Here is a 15,353-nt window from a genome sequence, read left to right on the forward strand (position 1 = left end):
TTGTTGCTCGCTTTACGAAATGTTGTTTGTGGTATAAAAAGCGTTGCACGCCCTGATTTTCTTTTGAGTTGTCGTTTCGTTTCGCAGAGTCTCGTGTGCAAGTGCATAAAGAGTTCGCATTTGAATTTAACGCTTGCTGCGTTTTTCATAAAAGTAGATTGGTGAAAACGATTTGACATTTCTGGGATTTATTTGCTGCATGCAAATCGCATAAGCAAACAGTGCAAGAATGAAAGTGGTAAGTAAGACTAATAAACAAAAATAAGTTTAGCATAGAGACAAATTGCATTCAAATTTACGGCTAGAACGCAGTTATAACCGGTCCGTGCTGGTGGGTCACACCTCAATTTGAAAATTAAATTTAAATACATTGTGTGGATAACAACAAGTCAACAATTTATGTTGCAAAGATAAATTTACGTGATTGCAGCTTAAGTTGTTGTTGTGTGCTGATGAAATACTCAATAATTATTGGAAAATAACAATAATAAAAATCAATTTTCAATGTAGCTCACATTTGCTGGCTTTGTGCTGTTGTTGCTGGCGCAACAGGCGTATGCGCAACATACGGATTATACAACACCTGTGCCCATACTGAAGCAGATTGATAAGCACAACGATGATGGCTCCTACACTTACGGCTACGAGGCTGCAGACAAGAGCTTCAAAATTGAAACCAAGTATTCCAATGGTGAAGTCTACGGCAAATACGGCTATGTGGACGATCAGGGACAGGTGCGTGAGATTGAATACGGTGCCAGCAAGCGTGGCTTCGAGCCCGCTGGCAGTCACATCAATGTCCCGCCACCAACGCTGACCAATAGCAATCCATATCCGTTGGGGCCCAACGAACTGGACGATGGCCAATATCGCGAAGATCCTGCCGTTTACTACAAGGATCAGAAATACAATCGTCCCATAGCAGCCAGCAAATTCAGTTTGAACAACTTTAATAATCCACAACAGCAGCAGCAGCAGCCACAATATGCGCCCGCTCCCGCACCCCAACCAGCTCAGCCCTACTATAATCCACAGCCCCGTTACTATAATCCGCCTGCACCGCAGCCCCGCTACTATCAACCAGCCGCACCACAGCAGCCCTACTATGCGCCACAACAGCAACAGCAGCAGCAACAACAGTACGCGGGATTGCCGCAGCAACATCATCCCTCGCTGCGAAATCTCAACATCTACACGGGCTCCTATAGCATTGATTACACGGGCAGAAAGTAGTGCCGCAGTGGGCGTAAATTGTTGGAGTGCAGACCCAGTGCCCTGTTCAGAGAGCTAGCGACTGATGTCCGAGGACAATGCCAACTTGTTTACTGCCAAATAAATCAGTCACTCACTATCAGTCTAAATACAAGTACAGTGTGTACCTATATGTAAATACAAGAAGTTGTGTGTATGTATGTTTAATTTAAAGTCGAAATTTCGTTTGCAGCATGCCTAACCTAATAAACATTGCCATGGAGATAGATTAATACCTTTGTCTCTTTGTTAATCTAAATTACATACAGTCGATTAAATAAACAAAGCAATTCGGGGTTCCGCTTCAACTAAGCCGCCCAATCAAAGCCCATGGAAACGCAATCGCTGCGCACATTACGTCAGCACTTGGCTATAAAAAAAAACAAAACTGGACTAAGCCAAAGAATGATATAGACAAACAGTAATAAGCTAAAAGAAAAAAAAATGGCCAACAATTTAGATACACTTAGAAGAGCGAAACAGTAGTTGTTGCTAGTGCTTTTGTTGTTGTACATATTATTGGAATTTGGTGCACTTATGCAATGGCCAAAACCACTTTCAATTGCACCACCAACAGCAGCAGCAGCAGCACCAGCACCAGAGCACAAGCAGCTGTAACCAGTTAGTCTCTTGGGCTCACAACATCTGGGCTTATAGCATATAGAAATACTATTTGTATGCTTATTTTGCTGGGGCGTGTACTGACATCAAGCACTGTTTGTTGGCTTGTTTGCCTTGCCAGCTGCTGTTGCTGCTGCTGCTGCTGCTGTTGCTTCTGATTTGCACAGTAGCACGCTATTCAAAAATTAAATAATTGCAATTAAGTGTTTGACAACAAAGCATTAATAAATTAAACAATTAAATTTTAGCTTATAATTGAATTTAAGCAGATTTTTTGTATTCTTTTATGGCCACGCTTAATGCTTTGTGGTCCACTGTGCCGGCTTTGCCTGCATACTTGAAATATTTCCTTGGCAAGCAGCAGCAGCAGCAAGAACTCAACACTCGCTGACTGCACCTATTATGTATAAAATGTACACACACACATACACAGATACGCACACACACACACACATACAACAATGTCTACTTACACGCTCTGGCAATGGAATTATCTGTCTTTTTTTCGCTGTTGGCAAGTTTTTAGAGCAAATGCTGTTGGCATGAAAGTGAAACTTGTCTGGGCGCTGTCATAGCTTAGGAATTTCCTGTATAATATTCTATGGTATCTTGCTATTTTCTTGGTTCTTTTATTCTACTTGAGCTATGTTTGCAGCTGCTGCAAAGTTAAAGCAATTGCAATCAGCCAAAATTAAATTTAAGTGATTTACAAATTTAAATGCAAAACACTTAAGCAGAATTTAATTGTAAAATATTTAAAATGTGGCAATGTCTGCTTTAAAATTATTGCTTTAATTACAGCTCTGCTGAAATGAATGCGGCATGAAATTCTTATGGAATTTTTGCGACCTTTACATTGCGTTCAAGTTCAGGTGCACACGCAGACAGCGAGTGCTGCCACGCCCCTTTGCACACACACACGCAAAACAAACCAGTCTCGAAACTTGTCTCGAAACCATACAATACGCACTGAATCAAGAATAAATTGCCCTGTGCGTTGGGAATGGACTTGAAATTCGTGCAATCGTTGTTTAGTTTCCTGCTTTTGTTCAGCTTCTTGTCTAGCAAGACCAACTTGTTGAACTATCCCACTGGACACACACACATGCATAAATGTATCTTGTGGCTGGCAACAATAACGGTGGTCTGCGTATGTTAAGCTCTGTCATTACGAATACGGCAAGGCCACTTCACTTGCTTGTGTGTACAAAGTAAAGGTATACGCACACTTATGCATTATATATACTTATACTATGTGTGTTAGTGTCTGCTTGTATACCTGTTTTACTAAATGCAATCTTTGCGGGTGTGGGCTGAGCAATTTGCTTTCAATTCTGTCTGCTGGTTTGGCAACTCAGTGTAAATTACTTATGCGCCGCCACTACACTACTAAATGCAAGGAAGTATGCACATTACGTATACGCACTGCAGCTAAACTTGTTCTAAAGTATTTTAATGTAGCATTTTATTTGTAAGACGCTTAGTTTAACGCAACATACTCAAATCCCAGCTGATTTATTCATTAGCAATGGCTGACTGTCAATATTGTGTAATTTTTCACATTTATGTAGCAACGCTCCTTATGATTAATTGTGTCTCAATGGGCTTTGCTCAAAGCACTTGCCGCCTATGTACTTTAACTCAAATGGTGTGTGAATATTGGCCGAGCTTGCTGTTTGACCTTCTGCAGCTGAGCAACAATTTATTAGATTATATGTCAAAATAAAGGCATGGAAACGAAGGTTTTCATGATGAATTACGCTTTAAATTGGTCTAAAATTAATAAAATTGTATTAACATTTTTCGGCAACTCCTTTTCAAGCTGATTAATTAAAAACAATTTAAAGTAGAGCAGTAATCATTTCAAGTAATATACATATAAAATATATATTAAACTAATTTGATCAACTCATGTCGCCATTTATAAATTTAATCACTTTTCAGCAGCAAATCAATTAAATTTATATTGACGCAGCTTCTACTCTTGGTAACCAATTCTGCACGCTTGGCCATGCTGTCAATAAAAAGCTCTTGAAAGCACAGCGCAAGAGCGAGAGAGCTCGAGCCCGTTACACGAGCCAAATGCTGCTAAGCTTCGTACTCCGATTTGCCAGCTCTACACTCTTTGGCTTTGTCTTGAGCGCTGTTGTTGTTGTTGTTTTCGCTGTGGGTTGTGGTGTGTTGGTGTCTGTCCTTTTGAGCATGCGCCAACGACTTGTTGGTGAAGTTTTTGTTGGTATGGCAAAGGTTTTCCTCGGCGCTGTATATAAAGCGAAATACAACAACTTGGGTGTCTCAGTTGCTGTCGGTTTGAAGTTAATGGCTAGCGCAACGCTAAACGCGAACTCAATCAAATAATAATATTGTACAAGCAAAATAAACTCAATAAAGTTAAGCTTTAGTACCGGGTTCATTAGATCAATTGAAAGTGAATTTTTGTGTGCCATTGTTGCCTTTGGTTATTTAGGCTGGGTGTTGCCAGCGAAGGTCTTTTGGCAAAATCGATTGAACACAGTTATTAATACAAAAACAAAATGAAAGTGGTATGTTACAGAGGATTTAAATACAATATATAAATATATATAAGTTGCTTGCTAGAAGTCTAAAGATCATAGTTCAGCCTAGCATGCGTTTCAGCTTGTTGTTGTTGTTATTGGTTGCGTCAGCGTCAAGCTTACCACATTGACGCAGGGAGGCGACGGGGCGTAGCTGTAAAAATATCGCATAATTTGCTATGCAAATCGAGTCAACCTCAACCGTTAATTTGCTGGATCATTCAAGCACCTAGGCTTTGCGCAATTGCCAAGATTGTTTAGATATTGTGCACCCAATTTGGACTGGTAACTGGATTTTGACATAATTTATGTGCTACGCTCACTCATTGCCTTGTGTGTGTGTCAGCCTGAGCTTTTTCTCCAAGCGAAACAAAATAAAAAGTATACTACAACTAGCAGGAACTTCTTGCAAAAGAAAAAGTTGTGCTAACAAGCGCACTTCAAATTTGCGAGTTCGCAGCCAAAGAGCCGAAAATATCAAAGGCAAACAATTCCAAAAAAAAAAAAAAAACAAAACTTACATTGGCTTAGTTCACACGCTGGCGATGGCGGCGATTTGAAACCGAAACTGCAACTGCAACATTTCGGCGCAGCTTAACTGCTGTTGTGACCAGCAAAATTGGCATCAACTGACTGCCTGTGATTGTGACTGGGTCCGTGTTTGTGTCTCAGCCATCGGCTAGTCTGCTGGCCAACAACATTCGCTCTAGCCAAGGCTATGGCAAATGGCATATGGCATATGCGACAGTGAAAGGTTTTTGGCATGCGGCATGATGAATTCAATGCGGGCCAACAATAGCGAGTCCCTCTTGCTACCAATTGTGGCGAAAAGTTTGCTGTTTGCTGAACACAACAATGCGATTTCTTTTGTCGCTCTAATTGGGCGCAAGGAACAGGTGCATCAAATTGGCATAACAAGCAGCAGCAAGTTTGAAAAAAACTCCTTTACTTTGCTTATCAATAAGTCTGCAACTTGAATTCTAACTTTACTTTGTAGTAGTTACAACAAGGCAGCAACTGCTTTGTAAGCTTTAATTACAACTTAGCGCTGCTTGGTTGCTTCAATTTCACAGCGGGTGTTGAAGTCATTTCCTCAACCATTTGCATGGCTTAGATGCATCTATCAGCTACTTGCAACATATCTCACATTGGCATGTGTGGGAAATTTTCATTTGGCTTCTACAGCTTTCCACAGACTTGCAAATTGCATGGAATTCGCTTTGCATGTTCACATCATTTGTGACTCTGGCTATGCCTCCTGTTTGGCCTCTTCGTTGGGCTGCGCTTTAATTATACAACAACCACAGTCATCGTCGTTGGTGTGGGAGTGCATGTAATGAAAATGAGCATTACATGCATTTCACTTGTGTATATTGAATATTATTCAATTAAACTTCACCCATTGCTATTATTGGCAGTAAATATCGCGTGTGAGGCGGCAGCGCTTTATGCAACGTGGCATAATCCACACGTATCTTGCAACCAGCATCGGGTTCCTGCTTGGCATTGAGGGCATTGCTTGGCTGCAATGACAAGCTGCCCGCTGGCCCATGTCATTGGCCAGCAATAAAAGTGAAAGGTGGCCTGGCCTGGCTTCATCGTCATTGTCTTCATGTGGCATATTCTTTATGTGCTCTGGCCAATGCACTGTCAAGGTGTATACAGTGAGAAAAATATTACCTTTATACGATTGCATTAATTATTTTTAATAATTTTTGTTAGCATATTAAACATCTTCAAAATAACTGGCATATCATTATGTTGTATACACATATTAATATTAAATATAATATTTGTCAACATCTATGCAATATAGCTTTAATTATTTGCTGTGTACTGTTAGTCAGACAGACAGACAATAGCTTGATTAGTTACTTATAGTTGACTGCCTGCCTGGCAATTAATGAAACCGGTTGGAATAAATGTTAATTGTGAATTTTCTTATAGCTACAACATTTACTGTTAGTTGCTTGCCTGCTGTGCAGCTTGGTCAGCGGCCAGGACTATCAGGATTATCAGGAGAATGTACCACGCCCAGCGCCACATAGGCTACGCGCCAATGCTGCACCACAGTCCGAGGCACCACGTCCCACACCCGTGCCCATTCTCAAGCAGATCAACAAGTAAGCAAAGCCTTTACTTATGTATAGAGTATTTAATTTAAGCTGCGTTGTGTTGCAGACACAATGAGGATGGCTCTTATACTTATGGGTATGAGGGTGCTGATGGCTCATTTAAAATTGAAACCAAGCTGGCCACCGGTGAGGTTAAGGGCAAATATGGTTATGTGGATGAAACTGGCAAAGTGCGCGTCGTTGAATATGGTGCCAATAAGTACGGCTTCCAGCCTTCAGGCGAAGGCATTACTGTAGCGCCACCCACGCTGGTTGATGAGTCCACCAAGGAGGAGCCTGACTACGAGGATGAGCCAGCTCAGCGGCCACAGCGTCCATATGTAAGTGCTGCTTACAAAATGTAACTCTTTATGCTTTAACACTCTTTTTATTGCAGCGCGTGCAGCGTCCGCAGCAGCAGCAACAGCATCATCAGTCACGCCCACAAGCTGCGCCACGCCCACCACCACCACAGCCGCAGCCGCAGCCACAATATGTTCAGTATGAGGAGGAGGAAGAGCCACCACGTCGTGTGCAATACGCACAGCCAGCGCAGCAGCCTGCAGTGGGACCAGCGCCTCCACGCTTGCAAGTTCCTGGCGCTCAGCGCACCACAGATGTGCTCTACTCGCCGCTGCAGCGTCCAGCGCGTCCGGAACCGGACTATTCGCAGTCACAGAGCTTTGGTGAGGGCCCCTCCAATGTGCGCATCTCCAGACCGGTTTATGCACTGCCGCCTGCATCGCCCGCGCCCAACAGCGCACGCGCTCAAGGCTTTTTAGCTCCCGCTTCTGGCAGTCGCCCGCTGCTGGAGCATGCAAACTTTGGACCCACCCAGGCGCCCGTTGCGCGTCCCGTGCAGCAGGCACAGCCTCAGCCCCAGCACAGCTATCAGCCACAAGCTCAAGGACGCGTTGGCGGCAGTGGCAGTCTCTTGGATCAGCTGGCACGCGATTATGCCTTGCCCCAGGGCAATGCTCAGCCGCTGCATGACATAAGCTTTGGCTACTACTAAGCTTTTGGGTTAGATAGAAGCTGCATGGAAGAGAGCCGCTTCTTTGCTTTGAGTCAGGTGCATGCAACGATACTCCATGTTGAACTTTGTTCCCACTACTCTAAATATTCGCTAGTGATGATGCCTTGCTTCTATATAAATTTTAGTTACCTACATAAATGTGTGTAAACTCCCCTTTTCGAGTGTTGCTGGGAAACGATTTTACAATTAATAAAAAACAAATTATTGTCCTAACTGCACGTTGAATTTGAATTGCAGTCACAATCGATAATCGATAAGTAATTTACATGCAGCCTAAAAGTATGCAACATCTATTCCGCTGACTGTCAGTATTTAGTATTTTTGTTGGCTAAATATGCTACAAAAAATGCGTTTGGTTTTTAATTTTAGCAACGCTTGTTGTATATTTAATTTAAATACTTAAACATAATATAAGTAGTAAATTTGAATTTGTTTTATAGCCAATAGTCTCAGTAGGTAATGCCTTAAGTTGAGCGAGAGATAGATAATCTACAACTATTTAAAGGTGAAAGTGCTGTAAACTGAGTGCTCTGTGGTCCACAGGTTACTGCCAGGGCAGGCTGAGGCTGGAACTGCTGCTCGATGCTACGCTCTCGACTACTGCAGATAGACTGTAAAGAGAGCGTCAGGTCAGATGGGCATAAATGTGGGGGCAGTTTGCCAGGTGTACAGGCGTAGGGGTGTGGATGGGAGGTGCATTAAAAGGTAAACAAAAGCAGTGCAGATAGCTTGTGATTGTACTAGAGCAGGTGCTACATTTAAAGTTACAGTTACAGATATATAGTTGCAAATGCTGAAGCATGCCATGTGCATTGGTTTGAAACTCGTTTATTGCCGCGTCGCGTCGCGTGTGTTGTTTAAATAAATAAATTGAAATAAGTTAATGTTAAAGCAAACTATAGATAAATGCGAAAATATGACATAGAGGACTAGCACTAAACATTGCTCAGCGTTCTGCGCTTTACACTTCTAGCAGGCGATTAAACATCAGCGGGTCCTGTATCTCATAGTCCTGGGCGCGCGACATGGACTTGTCACGTTTGCTGGAAACATGACGTCGCACCTTGTAGCCGCCGCCGTAGCTCGGACGTTGAGCATGCGGCGCTGCTGGCGGTGGTGCGTTGTAAATATATTTGGACTTTTGCACCACCGGTGGTAAGTACTGAAACGGTGACACCTGTTTGTGCACCTGTTTTTCAATTGCATAGCTAGGCGGACCACTGCTTACGGGGCCTTTACGCTTGGCCACCTCCAAGGCAGCAATGATGGGCGTTAAGTCCTTAAGCGCATTACTCATGCTTGCATGATAATTTTCCACTCTGTACTCTTTAACGGCCGCTGCACTTGGCACAGCTGCTGGCGCCTGATAGTCGTAGCCCTCATTGGGATGCTTTTGTATATAAGCTTCCTCAGCGGTTTGTGGTCGCTTGGCCATTTGATGATAAGTATCTGCAGCGCCCTTGGCTGGCGCATAAGCCGCAGTTATAGACTCTGTATGCGAAAGCGATTCCAAGGTGCCCAGATTTTGTGGCAGCGGCACGCCATAGCTGTTGTATAATTCCGCCTGCTCCTGATTGCCGCCCGTGGGCAGCGAGCTTGTGTCCAAAGCAACCGTCTTGGATGCAGTGTACTCCGTCTTGCCGTCGGGCAACATAGCTAGGATTTCCTGCAGCTGCAAGGCAGCCTTGCGTGCCTCTTGGTCTGTGAGTTTCTTATGGCGTCCATAGATGTTGAAGTCGTCACTGCCAGCGCTGGCGACTGCAGCAGTTGACAGTATGTATATGTGTGGGCGTGGTCGTGTGTATGTGCGTGTAGTTGTAGTTGTTGTGTATGTAATGAGTGAAGATTTCATTAGATTTACCAATTAAATATTTAAATAGCGTCGTTAGAGTTTCTATTTACAATTTGATGACTTTGTTTAAGTTCAATGTGTGTGTATGTTTGTTTGTTTGTGTGCGTAGATGAGATGGCATTGACATTAGCTGTAGATTTGTACACGGTTTAGTTTTCAATGATTTAACCTATAATATATATATTAATAGTTTTGCTTTCACTTGAACTGCGCGCTGTACAAATTATCAAGTATGCGACATGTTGCCACTGCAAACGTTGCTTAATATAACATTAGTGCTACAGCTAGACATATATACAATATTTATTATTAAAATTATAGCGTATTTATGCGCATAATAAACAATAAACAAAACAATTGGCATTGCCTATTGCATAAGACACATAAAAAATATGATTGAGTAATGCATCAAAAGTAGTGCTTAGTAGAAGTGTGTTACGGTGGGCGTTAAAGGGTTAAGGCGTGTATTATTATAGTGTTAAAATCTGTGTATTTACAACGTGTCAGCTGAAGCTGCGCAGCTCTTTGGCTTTTCACAGCTAAATCATGAGCAGCTGATGCTTTCACTTTTGTTTTTGATGTGCGGAAGTCTTTGCTTGGGGTTAAGTGTGTATGCAAATATTAGAGCCAAAGACAAAGCCAACGCCTTGTCAGTGTATTAGTGACATATTTACAGCAAAGTTAAGACTCTGACTACGCACCATCCTGTCCATAGGCAGAGGGCAAGTAGTTGCTCTGTGGTGCCTCGAAGGCAGCATGTCCCACACTGAAGGGCGCACCGCCGCCATAGCTGCCACCCACTGGTGGGAGATACTGATGTGTAGCGCTGCTGAAGCTGGGCGGCTTTGAGGGCGGTCCATAGTTGGCATGACCGCTGGGTATCTCGTATGTGGTGATGGCTGCAAGACACAGTTTGGAGACAAGTGTTTGTGTGTGTGAGTGTGTGTGTGAGTGGATGAGTAGCTAAACAAACCGAATTAGGCTAAGGCATGCGACGAGGCCTGGCTCAAACGGGTTACAAGCGAAAATGAAAGTGAAAATGCCGGCGGTTCAATGCTCGTCGTCAGTTGGATAGGCCGCCTCTTCCGTTTTGGCTGAGCGAGCTTGGCAAACTTTCAATGTTACAAGTTTGTTGTTGTGGCTTATCGATCGCTTTAATTGTACTTCAATATGGTCCAAGCAGTGAACAATGCTTGGTTACATAATGACCTTAGTTGATATTGCACGCACCATTGAGCCGGCTTTGCTTTTGGCAGTTGGCCTCAGAAGACTAGAAAATTGATGCTTCGCAGCAGCTGCCTGGCATACTCACTCTCGCTATGCAGCACTGGACCTGGCGCCGACGATGAGTGCTTCTGGCCACCGCTGCTACCGCCGCTGCTGCCGCCCGACGAAGCGCCCGACAGCGAGCTGAGCTTGGCAAATGGATGCACAAAGCCGCTGCCGCCGCCGCCGCCGCCGCCGCCGCCTCCACCGCCATGACTAGTGGCATAGGTATGCGAATTAATGTGCGCTGAGTTGATGATGGACTTGCCCACGTCGGTGACCTTGTCGCCGCCGGCAGCAACCAGATTGCCGCCAGCGCTTAACGCATAGCCGCTGCCCTTGATCAGCTGACCCTTGAGCGCAGTGACGCCGCCAGTAATCGCCTTGACCGCTTGGAAAATGGTGTTGAGCACGGACTTCTTGAACGACCAAGGATCATAGTCCACCGAGTTGCCCTGCCCAGACAGCAGCATTAAATTAATTTATTGTTATACATTTCTCTGGCTGCACTACTTACATGTACGACAAGCTCATGGGACTTGTAGCTATCGTGGCCACCGCTGCCGCCGCTGCTGCCACCTGAGCTGCCCGAGGCTATGGAAGCGGATGCTTGACCAATGCTGGACAGCAGACCGGACTTGAGATGAGCCACATAGTCAAAGCTGCCCGAGCGCTTGGCAATCTGTGACTCCTTAATGCTTTCGCCCTGCTCGTTGTCCAGATCCGTGTCCTCCAGTGATAACGACAGCGATTTGTCTGCCGAACTGGCTGCTGTGGGATATGCGTGGCACAGCAGCGGCAGCGTGGCAATCAACAACAGGCTCAGGCCAAGCAGCTGCAATGCATAAAAATAAATTACGTTACATAATCGTAGCAAATGCAAATGCAGCTCAAAGTATGAGTAAATAATTTATAAAATGCGACAGCTTGAGAGCTGCAGAGTAGGAAAACATTTGCTTGACTAGTTATTTAATTGAGCTGCCAAAAATACATGTGAGCGTTGAGCTGCATGTTGCAACATTGCGGCTACTAGTAATTCATTTGCCAACACACACACACGCAAGTCTGTGTGTGTACTTTTGAGCAAAATTATGTTTCAGTTGACAAAGTTTGTTGCGGTCATAGCTGAGAGCACATAAGCATGCAACAATTGCCACATGCCATGGCAGCTTGGGTATCAAGGGGCGTTGTCACGCAGCCTCTGAAGCTTGCTGAGCGTTTTACAACATTTACATGGCTGAACAAGCACAGCTCAAATGCTAATTGAATTAGCCAATATTAATAACTTTATTCGATTAGGCAGGAAATATCATAAACATGTCAATCATATGCAACTTCAACTGTAATTTAGCTGTCTGCAAGCCAATTGTAAGCATTTCATACAGCTGAAGCAATGAATTTGCAATTCGTTACACTTACTGTTTGATTAATTTTGGCTTGTTAATTTGCGCTCAAAATAGCAATGGCCATAACTGGGTCAATTGCAAAATATGCAATCTCGTTGGCGAATGTATTGAATTTTATTTGTTTAATTGCCCTTGCCTTGCCCCGCGCCGCCCTGCCCGCCAAACTCAATGCTAAATATTTGCAGGTAGCAAATATTTATAATTTTTATGAGCCTTTTGTCTTTGCTTATGAGCCTAATTACTTTAGCGTTTAGTTGCAGCCCAGCGTTTGCATATAAATGCATTAATTATAATTTAAATAGCTGCTACATAATATTTGGATAAATATTGCGTCAGCTTTACAAACTGTTTTGACTTTGTATTAAAGCATTAATTTAATTGATGAATTGCAGCAGACAGAGCTCATTGTTAACTGCATGGCAATTCGTTTTTATAATACGCACAGTTATGTTGAATTGAAATTTTAATCAGTAAACAGCAAACATTTCATCAGCGCACATAAATAACACGCATGCCAATTAATTAATTTTTTTGTGCTTCTGTTGCGTTGCTGGATTAACTAACGAGGAGTTTGGGTAATTGAATTTGGCCTACAAATATTGAGCCTATTAATTGCCCTGCTAACCATATTTGCAGCCAGAGCTGGCCAAGAGAGTTGTCGGCCAATGTTTGCTCAAGCTCAAAGAGAGTGAAAGTGTTGCCGGCGTTGCTCATATACATATATATATGTCTGTTATTGTGAGCATATTTAATTTGCATATTGCTCAATTGTTAACAAAAAACGAAAATATGTGTATATGAATTTAAATGCTGTGAGTACAAGTCGATTAATTGCGGTAGGTTCAGAGCTTAGTCTGAGTCTGCGTGTCTAATTTATTCGCAGTTTTGTTTTGTGCTGGCTTTTGCTACACTTTAGTCAGCAGCAATAATTAATACACAGTCTGACATAATAATTATGCATAACTTTTTACCTTCACACACAGTCAGCTGCGTCCACGCGGCGCATGATTGATTTATGACATAATCTATTAAATAGATTTGCATGCATGTGAAGTGCAGCGTATTTATTTATGTTATTATATAACCAATAGATGCAGCAGCCAGCACACGCAACTCTCTTATACAGTTTGGCCAATAAAATCGCCGAAGCGTGAGGCATCTTCTCTAACGTATTTCTGGTTTTTACTTTTGCTGCTCTTGAACTTGTTTGACATAAAAGCGATTACATAAATGCCTAACAAATTGCAAATCGTTTTGTAATTAATGCAAAGCGCTTACCTTCATAATGATTTGTGTGTTGGCTTTTTGTGTTTAGCTGCAGTTAAGCGGCTCTTTAGGATTTATTTGCTTTGCTAAATATTTTGTGTTTGGCGTTGTCTTAAATACAACTTTCTTCACTCAACACTTGCAATTGGCACTGTGGTCTTGAGTAACAGCAATAGCAATATATTTTTTTTGTCTCGAATCTTTTCGTTTTCGTTTGCCGTTCGTATAGCGTGTAAACAAGCTTCACATACGGACACACAGACACACACACACACACCCACTGATTTCACTTGAAACACAAAACGCACGCGTTGAGCGTCGACGACTTTCTTTCTGCGCTGCTCACTTGGCTCACTAATGTTGGCGATGGTTTACCCACGACGACTCTGTTCGAACTGTTGTCCGAAATATTGCAGCGCGGCTCTTTTAAAGAAAATGCGGGAGAGCCACAGCATTGAATGTGATTTGTTTGTTTTTTATTTCGAGCGCTGCTCTTCGTAGCAGCGCACAAAGAGTTGCACAGTTTTATGTCGCTCACTCATTAAATTACAAGGCATTACACATTTGGTAGCATCTCTCTCTCGCTCTCGCTCTCGCTCTCTGCTGAGATTGAGATGACACTTGTCGGCGGTGCAAGCTGCGCGGGGTTAACAACAGCTACGTGTGTGTTGAGTTCAATGCGTATGGTTGCCACATACAATTTGCAGCTAAAATGCGATTAATTGTGACTGAATTTGTGGCATGACCAAAACAAAAGACTTAGGCAACAAACTTTAATCAAGTTGGCTGCGCTGTCAAGCTGTGCAGCAAGTTCTAGTGAGTGCAGCTAATATTAAAGAGAAAAGTTCATGGTCAGTTAGACAAATGACGAGGTTATTATAATTAATATAAATGCGCTAGCAGCAACCTTGAACTTTAATCCTTTAATTTGATTTGAACCCAACGCAGAGTTCAGTGGGTAATGTGTCAGAAACTATTTTAATTGGTCATGAAAGTTCACTGTCACCAAGCCAAAGGCGATTACAGCTCTTAACGCATCGCCAAAGTCAACTTAAAAACTCGCTGAGCAATTAAGACAAACAAGCAACAAACAGATTCAGACCCTTGGGTGCCAAGTGGCGCGAACTGTTCCCATTACAAAAAAGTTATGCAGGCAACTTAAGTTGCAACTGCCACAGCCACAGCCCACAGCAAGCGCGCTGTGTCTGTTTGCATTGCTTGTCTTCTGGCAATGACATGCCAAAAGCTTGGCTACCGAGTTGGTCCTACTGCTCTGCTCACTCCCACACTGAGAGCGCGCTTGGTTATCTAACTGAAAGTGAAATGGGCATGGACTGACTGCAGTGCAAAACTTTAAACAATACACAATACTTATGTATGCGCAGTTAACAAACTGCAAATTTGCCAAAATGCAATGGGGAGGAAAAGCAAGAAAACACTAAAAACGTCTCTCATAACACATAAGCGCGTATATGTCTGCAATAACCATTGAAGTTGGCACACTGGCAAAGAAGCTGCAACTGTGGCTAAAATGCCAGGGTAACCCATAACTATGTAATGTTTTTTGCATACAATGTTTAAGAGAGGTTAATTGAAAATATGTACGCAGCAAGCGAAACATTTAGTGAGTGTTTTTAATTTAAAGTGCTTGCTCTATTTGGCGTCGTAGGGAATGGCGTCGTCGACTTGGCTTAATTGCATATTGCAATCATTTGAATTTTGCTGTGCTGCTTATTGTACTGTCAACAAGTCATGCAACTGTTGCAAACTCGAAACGAAATTCAATTGTTTTTCAATAATAATTTGTTGTGTCTACACGACTTAGAGTTGACGAAGTTGCAGTCGCAGTCGCTAAAGGAGTGAGTGAGTTGGCACAGGCCATTAGTTCAACTCGATTGCACATAATATTATTATAAATAATAATAATGAAATTATCGCTTCATGTGCTGCAGCGTAGTTTGACAGAAATTGCGTATACGACGGACG

General features: G+C 42.9%; 3 protein-coding genes across 4 annotated transcripts; 2 read left to right on the plus strand and 1 right to left on the minus strand.

Annotated features, from left to right (window-relative positions):
* The first annotated feature begins 54 nt into the window (after nucleotides 1-54).
* Nucleotides 55-1,484, plus strand: LOC108601820 (protein transport protein SEC24). The gene is made up of 2 exons (XM_017989757.1): nucleotides 55-238; nucleotides 511-1,484. Exons 1-2 carry the CDS (start codon nucleotides 230-232, stop codon nucleotides 1,231-1,233), a joined length of 732 nt encoding a protein of 243 aa, XP_017845246.1. The 5' UTR covers nucleotides 55-229; the 3' UTR covers nucleotides 1,234-1,484.
* Nucleotides 1,485-4,162: 2,678 nt separating this feature from the next.
* LOC108604628 (pollen-specific leucine-rich repeat extensin-like protein 1) lies at nucleotides 4,163-7,790 on the plus strand. The gene is made up of 4 exons (XM_017994177.1): nucleotides 4,163-4,415; nucleotides 6,375-6,550; nucleotides 6,609-6,882; nucleotides 6,939-7,790. The coding sequence occupies exons 1-4, from the start codon at nucleotides 4,407-4,409 to the stop codon at nucleotides 7,554-7,556; spliced, it is 1,077 nt and encodes a 358-aa protein (XP_017849666.1). The 5' UTR covers nucleotides 4,163-4,406; the 3' UTR covers nucleotides 7,557-7,790.
* A 230-nt stretch (nucleotides 7,791-8,020) lies between these two features.
* LOC108602364 (keratin, type I cytoskeletal 10) lies at nucleotides 8,021-13,524 on the minus strand. Of its 2 annotated transcripts, none has more exons than XM_017990467.1 (5): nucleotides 13,380-13,524; nucleotides 11,213-11,530; nucleotides 10,742-11,150; nucleotides 10,131-10,328; nucleotides 8,021-8,188 (listed from the first exon to the last, which is right to left on the minus strand). In XM_017990467.1, exons 1-5 carry the CDS (start codon nucleotides 13,383-13,385, stop codon nucleotides 8,175-8,177), a joined length of 945 nt encoding a protein of 314 aa, XP_017845956.1. In that variant the 5' UTR covers nucleotides 13,386-13,524; the 3' UTR covers nucleotides 8,021-8,174. The 2 variants fall into 2 exon arrangements, with proteins under 2 accessions (XP_017845956.1, XP_017845955.1); XM_017990466.1 differs by lacking the exon at nucleotides 8,021-8,188 and adding an exon at nucleotides 8,428-9,335.
* Between the last annotated feature and the right edge of the window lie 1,829 nt (nucleotides 13,525-15,353).

The sequence above is a fragment of the Drosophila busckii genome, chromosome 3R (genome assembly GCF_011750605.1).
Source record: "Drosophila busckii strain San Diego stock center, stock number 13000-0081.31 chromosome 3R, ASM1175060v1, whole genome shotgun sequence".
Lineage (NCBI taxonomy): Eukaryota > Metazoa > Arthropoda > Insecta > Diptera > Drosophilidae > Drosophila > Drosophila busckii.

Bases quoted from the DNA above. Each gene is read 5' to 3' on its own strand.
- LOC108604628 (XM_017994177.1), top strand. The intron at 6,551-6,608 runs GTAAGCAAAGCC...GTTGTGTTGCAG, and splicing joins ATTCTCAAGCAGATCAACAA to ACACAATGAGGATGGCTCTT. The intron at 6,883-6,938 runs GTAAGTGCTGCT...TTTTTATTGCAG, and splicing joins AGCGGCCACAGCGTCCATAT to CGCGTGCAGCGTCCGCAGCA.
- LOC108602364 (XM_017990466.1), bottom strand. The intron at 10,329-10,741 runs GTGAGTATGCCA...TGTGTCTTGCAG, and splicing joins TCCAGTGCTGCATAGCGAGA to CCATCACCACATACGAGATA. The intron at 9,336-10,130 runs GTGCGTAGTCAG...CAACTGCTGCAG, and splicing joins CTCTGCCTATGGACAGGATG to TCGCCAGCGCTGGCAGTGAC.